We start from the raw sequence: 20,088 nt of genomic DNA on the forward strand, positions 1-20,088 counted from the left end.
TTATTTTAGCCTATTGTTGATCCCCAAGAAATGGATGAGCCAGTACTTTCTGGATATAGAGACTCTCAGGATCAGAGGAGTAAAGGACTGCTGAGAGAAGTAACTGACTGGAAGGATTCCCAGAGCCCATTTGGATACATCATCAATATGACCATTTAAGTATCAACTCAAAGGCAAAAATGTCCCCCCAATTTTAGCTGAGTACTGAGAACTCTGGGATTAAGCCTGGCCTCTAATGAAGAGTCTTCTATGGAAGATGTACATTCCAGATCGTAAAGCCATGGGCCTTACCACCAGGAGGTAGGGGAGACTGCTGAGGAGCTCTCTTTTGTCAGGGCTGAATTTCAGGTCCTGCGCTAGCAAGAGTATTAAGAGTGCCAGAAAGCTGAGTGGGAACAACCCTTTATCTGGCACTGATGGGGGAAAATCCTTACCACCAAAATCCTTGCCACTCCCAGCCCCAAAGAAATTAGTAAGCCAAGGGTCACTCTGAGAACCAAAGATAGAGGAGGCAGTCAGCCAGATGGCACCAGGCTAGTTTAGTAGATTAGTAGGTCAGGGCGGGGATAACTTACAGGGTAGGTATTTTAATGTAGTCATTAGTGTCAATGAGGAAACCAGAAGGACTTGCCTCAAAGTAAGGGAAAAGACCCAAGTGAATAATATACTTACTCTCTAGATATCCTATGAAGAAAGGTCATTGGGAGAGAGAACCATGGGAAACAGAGTTAAAATGGAAACATCTGTACCTGATGGTCAGGAGAAAACTGCACTCTGGTTTCTTAGTCTCTTGGCTCCAAACACATATCCCCGTATCCTGCTCTTGTTACCCTCCATCTCTTCCCCTTCGCTCCCACTATAATATTACCTAGTAAGAAGAATATACCTCGGCATCCCCTTCTTCTTAAGGCTCTACTCTGACTGCCTATGCCCTAGGCCTTGCCTTCCTAGGATTTGAGACATACTTGACTGGCCATATATATAGACTTTCTACACTGCTTAGATATAGGGCATTATTTTGAGCAGCTGGGGATCAACTAGTTCTTCTGATTACAAGAGAAAGCTTCCCTTTTATGGGGGTCTTGGTCTCTTGTCTGCTGACTGTCAACTAGGTTATCAAAAGCCAGAGCCAGGCTGCAATGCATAGTAAATCCCAGCTTTTGGGTGACATATTGGTTAGCCCTGAGATATTCTGGGGCTGGCTAACCTAATTTCAGTGGTAGCACCTCTGCTTCAGAGAGGGTACAACTCTGTGGTAAGGCAACCTTTGCTAGCTAATGACTGCTTAAGGCAAGACTGAGACACCTTTGCCAACACAGCTTTCTTGGGACAGTCAGCACAGTAAAGCTCAGTCTGACAGGGGGCAGGACGTGGGAGTGGGTGAAGGTTCCATTAATACTGGGGCCAGCCTCATTCTGTTCACTAGGCTGGCCCGAGTTCCAAACTAAGCCATCTTCCTTTCTTTTCTTGTCATCTTTACTTAAAAACATTTTGCCTCATTGAATCTAATTCTGACCCACACTTGGCTTAGCTTGTTGGGGCTCAGGAATTAAGAGGCTAGAAGAAGACTGGCCTGCTAAGTCCAATGACTGAGACTACTGATAGCGCCTATGGCAACTTCAAGTACAAGGCTGTCTTTCAAGGTATTGGCAACAGGAAAATTATCTTTTAATCCCCCAATTCCCATTCCCCACCCCACCCCCCCAACACAGACCATTGAACTGAGTACTCACTTTTCAAGCAGGGTCAGAGCTGTCATTGGGTTTACCCGGAGATACTTGCAGTTGGGCTGACCATAATCAGCCAGGTAGGTTGACCAATCCCACTGGATGAAGAGATCCAAAAGCTGTAAGATATCCAAACCCCCACCCCAGGGATTAATTCAACAGATGAGACCAAACAGGATACCAGAAGCCCCATCATTCCTTACTATTACCTAATAAATTTGAAAAATAAATATAAAAATGTAATAAGAGAAAGAATGGCTACACAGTGTGATGCAACTAAAAAAATAAATGAGTAAACATTAGAAGGCAGAGTCATCTCTGCCATGAGCACGTAACACTGCTAAAACTACATGTGATTGGTTAGCTCTCAGAGTCAGGCCTGTGACAAAACTAACACTGGACTGAATCAAAACACAAGACTATCATAACAATATTTGTTTAATTTATTTAATAAATACTTATCAAAATGCCTTGCACATGTCAAGCACCATTCTAGGAGCTCAGTATTCAATAATGGACAAATAAACGTGGACATAGCTCAGTGCCACATATGTAACTGCTTGAACTTTGAGGTTAAAAGGTCTGGGTTCACATATAGTCAAGCATCGCTTAAGACAGGGATGCATTCTGAGAAGTTTGTAATTAGGTGATTCTGTCATTGTGTGAACATCATAGAGTGTACTGACACAAACCTAGATGGTATTGTAGCGTACAACACACCTAGGCTATATGGTACAGCCTGTGGCTCCTGGGCTACTAACCAGTGCGGCATGTAATTATACCAAATACTGTAGTCAATTGTAACACAATGGTAAGTAATTGTGTATCTAAACATATCTAAACTTAGAAAAGGTACAGTAAAAATACAGTATTATAATCTCATGGGATCATTGTCACATATGTGGTCCATCATTGACCAAAACGTTGTTATGCAGCACATGACTGTACTGGTTTCATGGCTTGCTGCACTGAATGTACCCAAGTTACTCAGTAAATACAGATATATACACATGCCTATACACATAGAGGACAGACAGACAATGCATAAACATTGAACCAAGGCACAAATGGGTCATGTTGCATTTATATGAGGTGATATGTGTTACACCTACGTAGATACAGGATGAGCAGATGCAAACCAGGACTGTGGTAGGTCAGGACTGTGAAACAGGCTTAGTCCATAACTGAGGACACAGAGTACGGTATTGGGGGTATGGATGTTAAAGAGAAGTGCCCAAAAACCAGATGTGTGAGAAGACAATGAATGCTTTTTGAGGGTAATCAGAGTTCTGACACTGGGGGAGATTTTGACTTCAAGAAACTGAGGAACTTTTGTCAAAGTCCTTCCTTCCCAGCCAGTTTTAGTCTAACAAATACTCAACAATTATAACTGAGTAAAACAAACAAACAAAATCACTGCATTTCAAAGGTGGGGGTGTTAGCTCTCCTCTATAAGCTTCTAGAGGAGGCACAGTACTGGATTCACATCATTACATAGAAGAAAGGCCCTCATATAAGTATTTTTTAAATTTTTTTTTAAAGATGACCGGTAAGGGGATCTTAACCCTTGACTTGGTCTTATCAGTACCACACTCTCCCAGTGAGCCATGGGCTGGCCCTAAGTACTTTTTTTTTTTAACTTATTTTTTTAACTGTACATTTTACGAGGTACAGTTTGTTGTTTCAATACATGCATGTATTTTATAATGATCCAGTCAGAATAGTTAGCATAACTACCACTTAAACATTTATGATTTCTTTGTGGTTATAATATTCAAGATCCTCTTTTCTGGCTAACTGGAAATATACAATATTATTAGCTACTGTCACCCTGGGGCACTAGAACTTATCCTTCCTATCTAACTGTAACTTTGTAACTTTGTACCCCTTTACCAACCTCTCCCCAACTCCCCTTTCTTCCTCCCTTTCCTTGCCTCTAGTAACCACTGAGATGACGGATATGCTAATTTGTCCCACCATAGTAACCATTTTACTATATACATATATATGTAACTTTTTTTTTTTTTTTTTTTGTCTTTTTCGTGACCGGCACTCAGCCAGTGAGTGCACCGGCCATGTGACCGGCACTCAGCCAGTGAGTGCACCGGCCATTCCCATATAGGATCCGAACCCGCGGCAGGAGCGTTGCTGCGCTCTCAGAGCCGCACTCTCCGGAGTGCGCCACGGGCTCGGCCCTATATGTAACTTCTAACATTGGGTTGTATATTGTAAAATAAAGAAAGTAAGTAAGAAAGAAACCATCACAATAATACATTGAAGTTTCTAAAAAGAACAGAACTGTGGTTATTAGAGGTGGGAAAGGGGGAGGAGGAGGAAGGTTAGCAAGAAATTAGTTAAGAGTGGCAAAGACTGATTATGTTTTATAAACATGAGTATACTAATTATCCTGATTTGATCACCACATATTGTACACATGTATCGACATTCAATTCCATACCTCACAAACATATAGAATCAATTATGTTTCAATAAAAAAACTGTCAAAAAACAAGGATGCCCACTCTCACCACTTCTATTTAACACAGTACTGGAGGTACAAGCCAGAGCCATCAGGCAAGAGAAAGAAATAAAGGACATCCAGATTGGAAAAGACGAAGTCAAACTGTCCCTATTTGTAGATGACATTATACTATATATAGAAAAACCTAAAAACTCTATCAAAAAACTCATAGAGCTGGTTAATAACTTCAGTAACATTGCAGGATACAAAATAAATGCCCCCAAATCAGTTGCATTTATATTCTCCAATAATGAACTAACAGAAAGAGAAATCAAGAAAATAAGTCCATTTGCAACAGTCGCACACACACACACACACACACACACACACACACACACACACACACACACACACACACACAAAAAAAAAAAAAACCCCAAAAACCTAGGAATCAATTTAACCACAGAGGTGAAAGATCTCTACAATGAGAACTACAAACCACTACTAAAAGAAATGAAAGAAGATACAAAAAGATGGAAAGACATTCAATGCTCTTGGATTGGAAGACTTAACATTGTGAAGATGTCTATACTACCCAAAGTGATTCTACAGATTCAATGCAATCCCCATCAAAATACCAATGACATTCTTCACAGAAATGGAAAAAAACCATCTTAATATTCATATGGAACAACAAAAGACCCCAAATAGCCAAAGCGATCCTGAGCAAAAAAAATATAAAGCCAGAGGCATGACACTACCTGACTTCAAATTATACTACAAAGCTATAGTAACCAAAACAGCATGGCACTGGCATAAAAATAGACACTTGGACCAGTGGAGCAGAATAGAGAGCCCAGAAATCACCCCTCAGGCTTACAGTCATCTGATATTGGACAAAGGCAACAAAAACCTACACTGGGGAAAAGACTGCCTCTTCAATAAGTGATGCTGGGAAAATTGGATATCCATATGCAGAAGAATGAAACTAGACATGTATCTCTCACCATGCACTAAAATTATATATAAAATGGATTAAAGACTTAAGTATAGGATCTGAAACTGTAAAATTACTAAGGGAAAATATAGGTGAAACACTTCTGGAACTAGGTCTGGGCACAGACTTTATGAACAGGAGCCCGAAAGCACAGGCAACAAAAGAAAAAAATAAACAAATGGGACTGTATCAAACTCAAAAGCTTCTGCACAGCAAAGGAAACAATCATCAGAGTGAACAGACAACCTACAGAGTGGGAGAACATTTTTGCTAACTATGCATCCAACAAGGGATTGATATCCATAATATACAAGGAACTCAAGCAATTATACAGTAAAGACCAATAACCCAATTAAAAAATGGGCAAAAGAGCTGATTAGATGTTTTTCAAAGGAAGACATACATACGGCCAACAGGTACATGAAAAAATGCTTAACATCACTAGTCATCAGGGAAATACAAATTAAAACCACATTGTGATATCATCTCACTCCAGTTAGAATGTCTATAATCAAAAAGACAGAGAATAACAAATGCTGGCAAGGGTGTAGAGAGAAGGGAATACTCCTACACTGTTGGTGGGACTATAAATTAGTACAACCACTATGGAAAACAGTATGGAGGTTTCTCAAACAACTACAGATAGATCTTCCATACAATCCAGCAATCCCACTTCTGTGTATATATCCAAAGGAATGGAAATCATCATGTCAAAGGGATACCTGCACTCCCATGTTCATTGCAGCTCTGTTTACAATTGCCAAGATATGGAACCAACCTAAATGTCCATTGATGGATGATAGGATAAGGAAACTGTGTAGATATACACCATGGAATACTATTCTGCCATAAAAAAGAATGAAATTCTCCCATTTGCAACAACATGGTTGAGCTTGGAGAAACTTATGCTGAGTGAAATAAGCAAAGCATAGAGGGATAAATACTGCATGTACTCACTCGTTAAGTGGGAACTAAGAGAGAAAGAAGGAAGGAAAGGAAGACCACAGTGGTTTGTTGGACTTGCAGAGGGAGAGAGCATACCTAGGGATACAAAGTGGAGTGGGAGAAAGGGGATGAGGAGGGATGTTGGGGATAATTGGGTGGGGGACATGGGGTATAATTGCTATCTGTGGTAACGGGAGTGCTGCCAGTATGGATCTAGCCATCACATCTTGGGAACAAGTGGTGACAATCAGCTTTGTATCTCATGAATATTCATAACAAATAAAAAAAGATTTGCTTAAAAAATAAAATAAAATCAGTTACAGAAAAACATTAAAAAAAAAAACTGTCAAATAAACCCCCCAAATAAAAACATGTATAAAAAAATGGCTAGCATCATACTTTTAAAAAATGAATTTATTTATTTTTTAATTGACACATATTAGTTGTACATATTTATGGAGTACAGAGTTATATTCCAATACATGTGTGCAATGTGTGATAATCAAATCAGGGTAATTAGCATATTCATTATTGCAAAAATGTATCAGATATTTGGGTATTTTCACTTGTATCATAGCACTTTGCTATCAAAGTATGGTTTGTAGATCAATAGCATTGTAGCATTATACTTAAAAAAAAAGTACTTTTTGACTCAAGACATTTCCTTATTTCTCCTTTTCCAAGAGATAACTGCTGACGGAGACAAGATGGTTGTCTCTCTCTGCAGAACAAAGACTGAGAGGCCTAGAGTGCCATCACATCTAATGCCAGAGCCTGGGCTCTAAGGTACAACTTCACCCTATGTCTGTCTTCACTGTGCAGCTGGGCAAACAGGCACTGTGAGCCTTGTCCTGCTTGGCCAAGTCTCCACTTCCATCCATTCTCTTAGAATAGCTATTATAAACTTCCTCAAGCAGGACAGGAATTGGCTGAAATCCCGAATTTAAAACTGAGAAAAGCCCGTACAGTCTTAGCCAAGAAAGGGATGTTAAAGATGAGAGAAGGAGGGAATGGGAAAGACAAACATATATGCTGGTTGGTCTGGGCCAGCATGGCCCCAAGGGCCCTCTCAGGCCTCTTTTAGGTCATGCCTATTTTAGTTGGCAAGTAAAAAGGCTTCTACCACTTCCTTCTGCTGACCCAAGGCCTCACAGAGTTGTCTTTTAGGAGAGAATTTTCCCTTTCTACTGTAACTTTGGTATTTTTTTTCCCATAGTATCCAAAGACCACTCCAGATATATCCTTTTTAGTTGCTCCTAGGGACCATGATAGACATCAGAGTGCCCCCTCTGTTTTATAGTTCTTTCAGTACTGTGCTTTACCAATCTGATTGTGCTTTCCCTCAAATACCAGGGGAAAAAAACTATGAAAAAGGATAGCATTTTCTCAATTAAAATTTTTTCACAAAATCTAAAACATACCCTGGGGTTTTTTTTCTGTTTGCCCACTAGGGAGCTAATAAAAGTGGATGATTACCAAAAAAGTCTATGTGAAAAACTGGAAAACCTGATATCTTAAAGCTACTTTAGGTATTACTTTTCAGATGTGGTCATATAAAGGTACTTTAAAAAGCTTGTGGATTCATATTATCTTCTAATTCTATATTTCCAAATAGTTTTTGAAGTATTCTCATATACATGTGTGTAATAAAACTACCTTCTTTGTTAATTAATTCCTAATTTCTGCTATGAAATTAATGGTATCAGTATTTTCTGATTTATTGCAAAGAACACCGTGTCTTTCTGGGTAATGACACCTGGGTAAATCACTAATGGACAGTGGAGGATAGTTCATGACTTAGCTCTAGGGATTTCCGTTTTTATCTTTCTGCCAAAATCTCTCAATGCCAGTACTGAGCCTAGGAGCGCTGGAATGATAAGCTACCTAATTTATTTTACTCTAGTCATGGAAGCTGCATAATTTTATTAAGCTCAACTACCATGAGCCTGTAGATCACACTCTGGGCCCATGATGTTTTCCACAGTCCTTTAGGGTACACCTTTAGGACTACACCGAAGACTTATGGCCAACACCTAGGTCTTATGACCTTCTGTGAGAGAGATGGGCAGAGAAAAAAGTCAGGAGGTATTTAACTAAGTTAGCTGTCTGGATGCACAGTTCTACTGGATTCAATAGAATATAGAATAAGAGGCCAAGAAAACCAGCAGATCTATTTATCAATACAGTATGTTGGTTTCCACACTCTGACTTTCAAAGATGAATGCAACTCTCCCAACCTGGTTCTCCACATACAACAATCTTGTTAGATCTCAATAAATACTCTCCCAAGGATGCAGAACACTCAATCATCACTAATGACCACTAACGATTCTTCTTTATTTTTTAACCTTTCATTTGGAAATAATTTCAAACTTATCAAAAAGTTGCAAGAATATGCACAGTATAAAAAAAGCATATACCTTCCACCCAGATCTACCCATTGTCAATATTTTACCCATATGCTCCATCATTTTCATTCTCTACACACACACACACATTTCTTTTCTGAATCTCTTGAAAGTAAATTGCATATATCATGGCCCTTTATCCCAAATACTTCAGTGTTCATAACAATTAGGGATATTTTCTTATATAATTACAGTATAATTTTCAACTTCAGTTAATGTAATATTGATACCATCCATAAGTATTATATTAGTCGTCAGGTCTCTTCAGTCTCCTTTAATCTGGAATATTTCTACAGCCTTTCTCTTTCTTATATGATACTGATATTCTTGAAGAACATAGTCCCCCGCCTTCATTTTTTCCCTCAGTTTTATTTTGTCTAATGCTTTCTCATAAGATTTAAGACATGCCACTCCCAGCCAGCACACTACACACATGATGCTGTGTCTTCCTTAGGGTGTCACATCTGGAGTCATATAATACTTTTTTGTCTCTCATGGTGATATTAATTTTGATCACCTGGTCAAGATGTTGTCTGATTTCTCCACTGTCTATTTATTACATTTTCCTTTGCAACTAGTAAGCTATTGGGGAGATGATTTAAGACCACACAAATATACTGCTCCTGATTAAAATTTTCCTTATATTTAGCATGTGGTGAGGATTCTTGCGTGATCCAATATTCAGTACGAGGACTGCAAACTGATGACATTCTAACACCATCTTTCCCTCCACATTTATCAGTTGTAACTCATTCTTCTGTAAGCAAGTGCTCTCCCTTCTCCTCTGTTAATCTCTATTTATTTTTGGTATGGGCTTATGGGTTCCCATTTTTTCAATGGCTTATATTCATTATTATGCCTATCGTTTTGCTGCTCAAATTGTCCCAGATTTGGTAAGTGGGAGCCCCTCAAGCCTGTGTCCTTGTGACATGCCACCCCCCCCCCCAATTTTTTGAGTACTTTCTTACTTTCTGGCATAATAAGGTATTGCAGGCTCATCTTGCATCTACCGTGCCCCAGCTCTACAACCAGCCATTTGTCTGAGAAGAAATTTCTTTTACTGGGAATGTTATTGGAGATCAACATTTGTTTGCTAAGTGCACTCATTGCTACAGGAGTGTCTCTGTTCACTGCTATTGGGGGACAATCTGTGGGGAACTAAGTGCTTTCAGCAGACAGAGCTAGGAATAATATGCATGTTAATATACACATACACTTACAAGGGTACCTCAAAATGTTTATGGAAAAATAGAATTAAAAGATAATATGAATCTTTCCACACACTTTTTGAAGAAGACCTCTCGTACATATTTTAGAAATCATGAGTTCACACCAATACTTCCAATTCTAACCCATTCTCACAGGGTTCTTTTTTTTCCTTCCCCTATTCTATTTATGTATGTGCTTTCTTCCACAGTGAGAACCTGGCTCTCAACATCATTATCTCATGTACTAATTTGCTCAACCCTAAAATACATCTACAGCGGTTTCAGAATTGTTCAAGATTTGTTTGCAATTCTCCATCACTTAGATTCATTTTTTTCCCCTTCAGTGTAGCTATGTATTCTTATAAATGCAACTGGGTTCTCTCTCTCTCTCTCTCTCTTTTTTTTCATTTGCTTTTAGTTTTACGTTCCTCCCTCCCATCCTTGTTAATTTAATTTTTTGAATATGTTGAACATTAACATGCTTCCAAAAGTCAAAACTATACAAAAAAGGTTCAAGATGTGTTACTCCTCTTATTGTATCCCTTTTACCCCAGTTCCTCCTGAGCCTTGTAGGTAAATAACTCCACTGTTTTCATGTTGGTTCTTCCTATGTTTCTGTTGATAAAGATAAAGCAGATACATGTATGCTTTCTTGTCTGCCCTTCTTTCTTACGTAGAAAGTAGAAATGCTATACGTACTTCAAGGCATCTTATTTCTTGAATTGATAAGTAGGTGGTGGATGGAAAAGAAGAAGGGGGAAGGTCAAAGGTGGAAGACTAAATTTAAGATCACTATCCCCCAAGTCTATTATTTATCACCTTCACAATTTTTATCATATCCTCATGCTACATGTATTAATATTTACTTAATATTTTTCTTTGTATTGATTCATTTTTTTGTGTTGTATAGATTCATGTTTTGATCATAAGCAAAATTTAAAAGAATATTTAACATCACTGTCATAAATGGGAAACTATTCTCACTTGCCATAAATAGAAGACAAATACTCGTACCACAATGAGATGTCCTCCTTGTCATCAGAAAAACTACAAAGGAATAGCTTTCTCATACCATGATTTAGTGTTTAGTGGCTCATCATTAATGGGTACTATCTAAACCCATCTTGCCTATCACTTTATATAGCCTTCTATACCTCTAGTATTCCATCACCCTATGTTTTAGGATTAGTTTGCGACTTCAACCAAGAGTTGAGTGATGACTCTGTGCATGGAATAAAGTGGTCTATGTGTACAAAGAAACACTTATAGCAGAAGTTCCAGCCAAGCATCAGTCTCATTATGAGAGATCAGTGCACACACAGGCCTTGTGTCCTGGACTGGCCAGGAAGGTCCATGGCTAAGGGCCTGGTTTGGCTGGTGAGGTCTGATGAGCATAAATGGGCTGGACAACTTGCTAACACAACCACAAAAATAGCTCATAAAGGAAAAGCAAACTAGTCCTTTGTATCCTCATTTTTCTCATTACCAGGTTTCCTCATTAGTTATTAAGTTACCTTGATCTTGACTTTTGATGAGTTCTTACCTCTATTAGAACATTGCTAAAATTCTTGATTCTGTACATGATGACTTCTGGCAGAACTTACAGAACCACACTTTTAACCTGCACTGTTCATTCTATTCATATTTTTTTTTTTTTTTTTTTTTTTTTTTATTTTTTTATTTTTTTTATTTTTTTTTATTTTTTTTTATTTTTTTATTTTTTTAATTTTATTTTGTCGATATACATTGTAGCTGATTAATGCTCCCCATCACCAAAACCTCCCTCCCTTCTCCCTCCCCCCCTCCCCCCCAACCATGTCCTTTCTGTTTGTTTGTTGTATCAACTTCAAATAATTGTGGTTGTTATATCTTCTTCCCCCCCCCCCCCGGTTTGTGTGTGTATGTGTGTATGTGTGTGTGTGAATTTATATATTAATTTTTAGCTCCCACCAATAAGTGAGAACATGTGGTATTCATTCTATTCATATTTTGTATAAAAATTATAACCTTCTGAAGTTTAAAAAGTTCAAGTGAAGTAATTTCTAACATTTACTCATAGAATTTGAAACATAAATAATAAAACATATATGCTTGTCCCAGATTTTCTTAATGAAGATGTAAACCCATTGAATTCAGCATACTTTTTTTTTTTTTTTTTTTTTTTTGTCTTTTTTGTGACCTGCACTCAGCCAGTGAGTGCACTGGCCATTCCCATATGGGATCCGAACCCGCGGCGGGAGCGTCGCTGCGCTCCCAGCGCCGCACTCTCCCGAGTGCGCCACGGGCTCGGCCAGCATACGTTTTTAAAGCATTTAATATGTGCAAGCAACTGGGCTGGGACTTGCAAGTGATATTAAAATAAGTGATCTCTCCTCATATAGGAGAATAAAAGAAAAACATTAATAACTGTAATTCAAGCCAAATTAGTTAAATGCTGTTTAAGTAACATACTGACTGCTGCTCCTTTCTGAATCACCAATTGAACATTTTACAAAGTTTTCCATTTATAGCAAAATTTAAACAGCTAATATAAATTGTGGCACAGAATACACACAGACACATGTGTGCGCGCACACACACACACACACATTGGGTGTACTTTAAGTTTATTCTGGTTGTCAGATAATGCCTTAGAGATGATGGATACTATATCAGCAATATCAAATAACAGTTATGCTTTTATCTTTGTCACAGAGTTCAATATGGGAAATTTGGTTACATTTTACTAACATCTGTATCAGATTTTGTTTTTTCTCAAAGCTTTTCACTTTGAAATAATTTTAGACTTACATAAAAGTTGCATAAAAATAGTTCAGACTGTTCTTCTATACCTTTCACCAGCATCTCTAATGTTCGTGTCTTACATTACCACAGTACAATCGTCAGAACCAGGAAATTAACATTGGTATAATACTGTTAACTAAACTATGACTTTATTCTAATTTCACTAGAGTTTCCACTAAAGTTATTTTTCTGTTCCAGGATACAACTGATCCCGCATTGCATTTGGTCATCATGTCTCCTTCATCTCTTCTAATCCTGTACAATTCTTCAGTCTCACCTTTCAAGACCTTGGTACTTGTGAAGAGTTTATTTTGGGTCATTTATTTTGTAAAATGTCTCTAAATTTGAGTTTGTCCAATATTTTCTCACTATGAGATTGAGGCAGTAGTTCTCAACCAGGGAAGATTTTGACTCCCAGGGGACGTCTGGCAATGTCCAGAGACATTTTTGGTTGTCACAAGGCTGGGGTGGTGGTGGTGGCGTGCTGCTACTGGTATCCAGCGGGTAGAGGCCAGGGATTCTGTAAAACATCTTACAATGCCCAGGACAGCCTCCATAGCAAAGAATTATCTGACTCAAAATGTCAATATTGCCAAAGTTAAGAGACCCTGGATTAAAATTATGTTGTTGTTTTTTTTTGCAAAGATACCATGTAAGTGATATTGTGCCTTTCTTAGCACATCATATCAGAGAGTACATGATGTTCATGTATTGCATTACTGGCAATATTAACCCTAATCACTTGGTTAAGGTGGTGGCTCATAGGTTTCTCTACTGTAAAGTTACTATTTTTCCCTTTGCAATTAATATATTTCTTGGGGAAGATATAGTTTGTGACTATGCAAATATTCTGTTTCTCCTCAAACTTTCACCTGCCAATTTTAGCATCCGTTGGTGGATCCTGCCTGCAACAACATTTACTGTGGTGTTTGACTAATGGTAATTTTCTATTTCCCTCATTCCTTCTGTAATTTTTAAGTGGAATTCTTCTGTGAGGAAAAGCACTGTCTGTTCTCCCCCATTTATTTATTTATCCAATTATTTATATCAGTATGACCTCCTAGATATTTATTTTATTTTATTGGTTATCATCCAATACAATCATTATTTATTTTGTTATTCAAGTTATTCCAGCTTTGGCCATTAGAAACTCTTTAAGATTGGCTCCCCTGTCCTTTTCTGAACAATTCCCTACTTTTTGGCACTACCAGATGTTCCAGGCTCATCTTGTACCCTTCCCTGCTCTGGCCTTGGAATCAATCACTTCTCCAAGGTGTACAGGTTCCGTTTTTAGAGAATGGTATGTAGAAACCAAGATCTAAGCACTTAGCATGCTCATTTCTAGTGGGGTATTATTGCATGCAGACCCTCTCAGTGGACAGAACTAAGGAAAATATGTATGTATACTAACTTGCACATACATCTATATTTACTTCTGTAGCTATCTGTGTATATATATATGTTAAAATCATGAGTTCACACTGATGTCTCCAATTCCAGTCCAGCACTACAGGGTTCATTCTAGCCTCTTCCTTCTTTCCTTGTTTATCACTTCTTTCTCTGACAGTGAGAAAGCTGGCTGTCATTATCTACAATGTATTTGACTTATTTGTGCAATCCTAGTATAAAGTAGTTTTGGAATTGCTAACCCATACCCCTGTGAAACAAATTTACTAACTAGAGTACAGTATTTGTACACAGTTCTTTCTGTCTTTAGCCTTACAATTTCCAGTCAAAATATTGGTTTTTAAAGTTACTTAGGTTAGTTTTTCCTTCCTCACTCCTTTCAGTGTGGTTATGTTATTCTTTTGTAATTTGTTTAAATTCAATCTTTACTGACTGTGGTTCATTTTGGATTCCCCCACATTTTGGTTGATTTTAATTATTTATTTTAGGGTATATGAAACAATACCATAGTTCTAAGAGTCAACTATATGAAAAAGTATACTCAGAGAAATATCAGTTCCTTTTCATCCTAACTAACCTGTTCTCATCCTCCCCCACTTCTTTCCCATCCATCCCTTACAGGTAAACAATATAGTTTCTGGTTTATAACCCTCTTTTATTTCTTTTGTACAAATGAGCAGATACATGTGTGTTTTCTTATATCTTCCTCTTTCTCACCTAAAGGGTAGCATACTATAGCTACTCTTTTGCACTTTGTTTTTTGCACCTAACAGTGTATCCCAGAACTCACTCCCTAGAAGCTCTTTCCTCATTAATGATCATATTCTTGATTTATTCATACAAATGCTGTTTCTGTAAGCTAGATAAGAGAATAAATTTTATTCTATTTTATTTATTTTCATTGTAACATAGTTGACTGTACAGATCTGTGGGGTACAGTGTTGAATATCAGCTGTGTACAATATGTGATGCTCAAATCAGGATACTTAGAGAGAAGTCATTTTCAAGGGACAGACCCAATATTACATTTTGGCGCATTCATTGTTAAACTGGTTGAACAGAGGAGTGTTAGATATTTACAGGGTAGGACATATTGATGGTTTGGGCTAATTCAATCAAAAGCAAACTCAACCAATCATTAATGATGCTTTGATCTCAAACACAGAGCTATTTGTTTAAGATATTTCTCAGAACACAGGAACTAAACTAGTGTAGTAGTTGATGTGCCACCTTATAAGCTACATAGATTAATTAAAATTGTATATAATGTGATTATTGACTATTATACAAAAATGTGTACAGTGGGAAAGGATAAGACAAGGAAAGATATTTTGAATCAGTTTATACTAAGCAAGTTACTATAATAGAATACATTTTTTTTGGCCGCTTGTATGACTTTTATCTATGTGACTTTTAACTGGGGCTTTGGCAAATTTCTAAAGCTGCCTGTGCTATATTTCTTTCTTACTTCAGACCATTCTCATGGCTTAATAGGACTCAAATTACAATTCCGATTTTATAGTGGGGGTGAGGGGAAGGGAAGGGGGAGGACCAAGATCTAGAAAGGACAAGTGACTTGCTGAAAACCACAGGTAGACAAAAGGTAGAAGATGCTTCGTTTGGTCACATTCTCTAAGATGCCATAAGCTGTCTGTTTTTTCAAATCCTCATTGCTTTTGTCTCTGAGCTAGGTACTCCTCTGAGGTGAGGCCAAACTTCTGAACAGACTTTGCAATGGCAGCTAATACAGACTAGAAAAATCCAAAGGAGTCAAAGCAAAAACTAGTCCAAGGCCACACAGTGAGTTAACCGCACAGAGAACACATTAGCATCATTATAATAGCAGAACAAATGCAAAGTTCCAGAAAAGACTCTCAGAATGAGAAATTATTAAGATAAAGTAGGACTCTGCTAGTCATTGTTACTGCATACCAACATACACACATCTCCAGAAGAAAATATAGAAATAATTCAGAGATGAGTTGCTCGTAGTTAAAGGAGTAGAAGGAAATCTTCAAGTAAAAATTATAGGCTAATATTCAAGTAAACTATTTTGAGGGTGCCCTTGTATTCTCTTAGGCAGAAAGGATTACCCATGAATTCACAAAGTGAAAATGAAGAGCCTGGTGGAGAATGCTCTGCTTATTGCTACTACTGAAGTACTGTTCATTACCAAACCAATTCATATCATGCCTATCACAGGTAAAGAGAATTGTTGGATATATCTTGTCTTCATTGCTAGTTCTTGGGATCTGAGCCTCATCTCCTATGTAGGCTGGGAGCTCCTCAAGGATGGGGAGTATGTTTTCTCCTTCTGACTCCTCCACAGCATGGACTAGATTCCCAGCAGGTAGTCAGCAAAGGCATGCTAACTGGAATTAAAATGGGTGAACTAACATTTCGTAGCAACAATACTGGCTAAATGGTGGGACATGCTTATAGTTTGTGTTTCTCACAACAAACTTCCCAAATGTTCCAAGCCTAGGGTCCTCCTGACCAGCACTAAAAGGAAAGTGGTGTGAGGAAGAAGGGAGCTTCAAACAGGAGAAATGAGATCTATGATAGGTGAGTGGAAACCCAGTCCTAGATATCTGATTTCAAGGTTCCAAGGGAAGATACCTATGACTAGTGAATGGAAACTCAGAGGATATTTCGTGACATCTGGTCTGGCTCCTGGTGGGCACCATGGGGCCTACCTCATGTTTAGGAAAACTTTCTCTTCCCAGAATTCCATGGGGAAAAAAAGATCATAGGAATTAAGGTAGGCACACAGACAAACACAGATACAAAGACACACTGACAACAGCTGTACCCCCTCTTCCCCTAGGGGATTTTCTTTACATGTTTTCTCTTGAACAGGCACACTGAGTCCTGTACAGAATTGTGCTCCCAAAGCAGGTATGTCCTTGAAGTAAACTTGATGTAGGAAAACTTGAATTTGTACTTTATATACATTCCAGAAGAATTCTTCATGTTAAACAGGATAGACTACAAAATGATTTCAAATAACATGCTTCTCTGGGACACTTAACATATAATCCAACAAAAATTCTAAATATGCTACCTCTTCAGAACATGGCTACTACATAAAGTGCAGTGTACTTACTCAAGAGAACAGTAACACGCAGAATACTAAGCCAGGAGAAGTTTCTTTTGTCTACTCCCTGCCTTTAACAGAATGAAGCTAATCAGATAATTATAAAGTATGTTTACAGTCACCGATCCATAGGTGCCTTTTTAGGAGGCAATAGAGCACAACAAAAAGAGCCCCAGACGGAAAGTTGCCTGACTGATATTGTGCCCCCAGGTATGCCACCAAATCTGTTTTTCTGGTTCAGATATGGAATCATAACAGCTCCTATCAGCAGCTAAGGGAAGACCAAGAGAACAATTGGGAAAAGTTTACTAAAAAGCATAGAATTGACTGATGACCTATATGTGTATATTGCCCAAGATTTCTTCAGTTCCTTGTCCCTGGTGTGGGGCCACTCTGATTCAAAGAAAAGCATCTGCCTACCTCCCGTGTATGCTCAGGAGCACTTCCTGACACAGAAATCTGGGAAATGTAGGAAATTAAAAACAGGATTTATTTTAACAAACATAAATTGAGCACCAACAATGTGTCAGACACTCTTCTAGGCTCTGCACATGAAAAGATAATATCTCCAGTCTTGAGAAACTCAATCTCGTCATATACAGAAGGATGTGAACACTCTAAGAGGTACTCTAACAGGGTAGAGAAAGTTCAAAATAAGGGCATCTAAGCTTGAGCCACGTAGGTGGGGAGTGACAGGGGTCGGGTGGAGGTGTTAGTCAAGGAATTTGACATGGTTGGATCTCTCAGGAGTGCTTTGGGAAGCTAAGCTAAGGAGACTGAATTTTAGCCTTGAGACTTCTCTTCTTATTTTCATCAAGGCTGCAACCTGCTTTCTTCTAGAACAGGGGATGGAAAACTACAGTCACCACCTCTTTTCGTAAGTAAAGTTTTATTGAAACACAGCCATGTTCATTGGTTTACATATTATCTGTGACTGCTTTTGTGCTATAATAGCTGAGATAAGTAGTTGTCACAGAGACAATATGGCTCGTAAAGCCTAAAATATTCACTATTCGATCTTTTACAAAAAAAGTTTATGTCTAGATCCAGGGCAGGGAGGTCAATGTTCTCTGAAATTCTCAGACATAAGATGTCTAATATATATTAAATTAAAGAAAGAAAATGGCTTTATGGAGACCCTTCTAATTGTAATAAGATGGCAATAAACTTTATTATCTTCCCAACTGGCATGAGAATTCTTTTATGGGAGAGAAACATGTTTGGGGAAATATCTTGCTTGGTGAGACCCACAAGGTGCAAACAGAAGAGGGAAGGAATTTGGTATTCTGATTTTTGAGAGGCAGAATGTGAAGGGAGGAGATTTAACTAATATGTGTGAGAAGAGCTAAGGAGGAAATCCTTAACTGTATTGTATCTCCAGACAACTTTGGAGACCTGGCATATCTAATAAGCGACTTTTTCAAAGCTGTTTGCTGTGTAGTCCCAGTCTCTCTCTCTCTCTCTCTCTCTCTCTCTCTCTCTCTCTCTCTCTCTGTGTGTGTGTGTGTGTGTGTGTGTGTGTGTGTGTGTGACTCAAGAGAAGCAGCTGAGATTCACATCTAGAAAGTTGCAAAACTGCATTGTGAAAATGGGAGCCCAGGAGGCAAGAAGACTGAAGATATCCAGGGATTCACAGAAATCTGAAGGAAAACCTTAGATTTTCCATAGGCTGTGGAACTGGGGTGGGGAGAGGTCCCAAGTTTCTCTGGACTTCTGTAGGTTAAGGGAGTCTGGCTTATACCTAAGCTTTGCAACAATGGCCACCCAATAGGCTGGCTCCTGGACCTCCCAGGAAGGTCTGACTTCCTCTTACTTTTCCCTGCTTGACTGAGGGCAGAAAAAGAGGTAGGAGAAGGGGCAAATAGTGGCTGTACACCTCCCTGCTCTCACTGCAGCCCAGTTCCAGGTGGATAGAGGTTTCATTAGGCTCTTTGTCAGTGACCAAGTGCATGTCAGCAGCTTTCTCTGAAGAGGAAGATCATGCTGAAAAATATTTATTTGCCTCATAAGTATGGGTTTTCTCTCTAAACTTTTTACCTCTAAGACCACCTTGGTAAAGAGGAAAAGAAACGTAGGGAGTCTTCTGGCTCTGCTATTGTCACCAGGTGATGCTTAAGGGAAGACTCTGAAATAAATATGCCCAAACCAAGCATTCCTTTGAGTCAGAGACTGTCCTGTAAGGCCATTTCTCACTGATGACAGCATCCATCCTGTTGCAGGGGGCAGAAAAAAAACTATTATCACACTGGCTAATAATAACCATACTGTACATACGTATATGTTTAAGGGGAGGATAGGGGGCCCCTTGCCATGGGCTGACTGAGTTGCTCCTTGTTATGGTGGGGGAGGCAGGCAGACATGAGTTTTGAATGGAACCTCTGCCACAGATGTGGTAGGAGAAGAAAATAAGAACGTTGGGCCAGTGCTTATTTTCTTTCAGTATATTGTGCCTTATTAAAGATTCCTAGGTGAGTAGATTAGGGACTATATTATTCGGTTGCTAACTAAACTAATCTCCCTCTCCAGCCAGAATGACCAGGAGTTTTAAAAACATCCCTGTAAAGATGTTTAATAACGTAAGTGTAGCAAACATCAAGAAAGTGGCAGAGCTCAAAAATCTCTTAATCATAATATAAGATCTTTGTCATCCACATTATAAAGTAAAAATAGTGATGCGCCAGTCAGATTTGATAAGTCAGTCCCCCAGATTTGAAGTGACAAAAAAGCTATTTAAAATATAATTTATATCCGCTATTGTGAAAAATGAATTTTACTTAGCCTAAGTACATATTTTGCCTCGAAATATTAATGATATTAGTATGTGTGTGCCCATACATGTGCACACATACAGATTTTCAAAGGTAATAATAATGTTCTGTTTCTTAAACTGCAGTGGGGAGGAGGCTGTGTTTGGAAATATCCTTTTGTAGCTATTAAATTCTAATTAAAATTTATTAATAAATTATTATACCTACAGATGTATTAGGATGAGTCCTCAAAATTTATTTTACCAACACTAGTGCTTAATGAAAAAAGTTTGGAGACACTGGCTAG

At 38.4% G+C, this 20,088-nt stretch overlaps 1 protein-coding gene across 3 annotated transcripts in view; it reads right to left on the reverse strand.

Annotated features, from left to right (window-relative positions):
* Positions 1-20,088, reverse strand: part of EXOC6B (exocyst complex component 6B) — a 765,574-nt gene that overhangs the window by 5,990 nt on the left and 739,496 nt on the right. For all 3 annotated transcript variants that reach the window (XM_063078345.1, XM_063078346.1, XM_063078344.1), the window contains one exon: positions 1,734-1,846. In XM_063078345.1, coding sequence (XP_062934415.1) covers positions 1,734-1,846 — 113 coding nt within the window. The remainder of the gene's footprint in view (positions 1-1,733; positions 1,847-20,088) is intronic.

The sequence above is a fragment of the Cynocephalus volans genome, chromosome 14 (assembly GCF_027409185.1).
Source record: "Cynocephalus volans isolate mCynVol1 chromosome 14, mCynVol1.pri, whole genome shotgun sequence".
Lineage (NCBI taxonomy): Eukaryota > Metazoa > Chordata > Mammalia > Dermoptera > Cynocephalidae > Cynocephalus > Cynocephalus volans.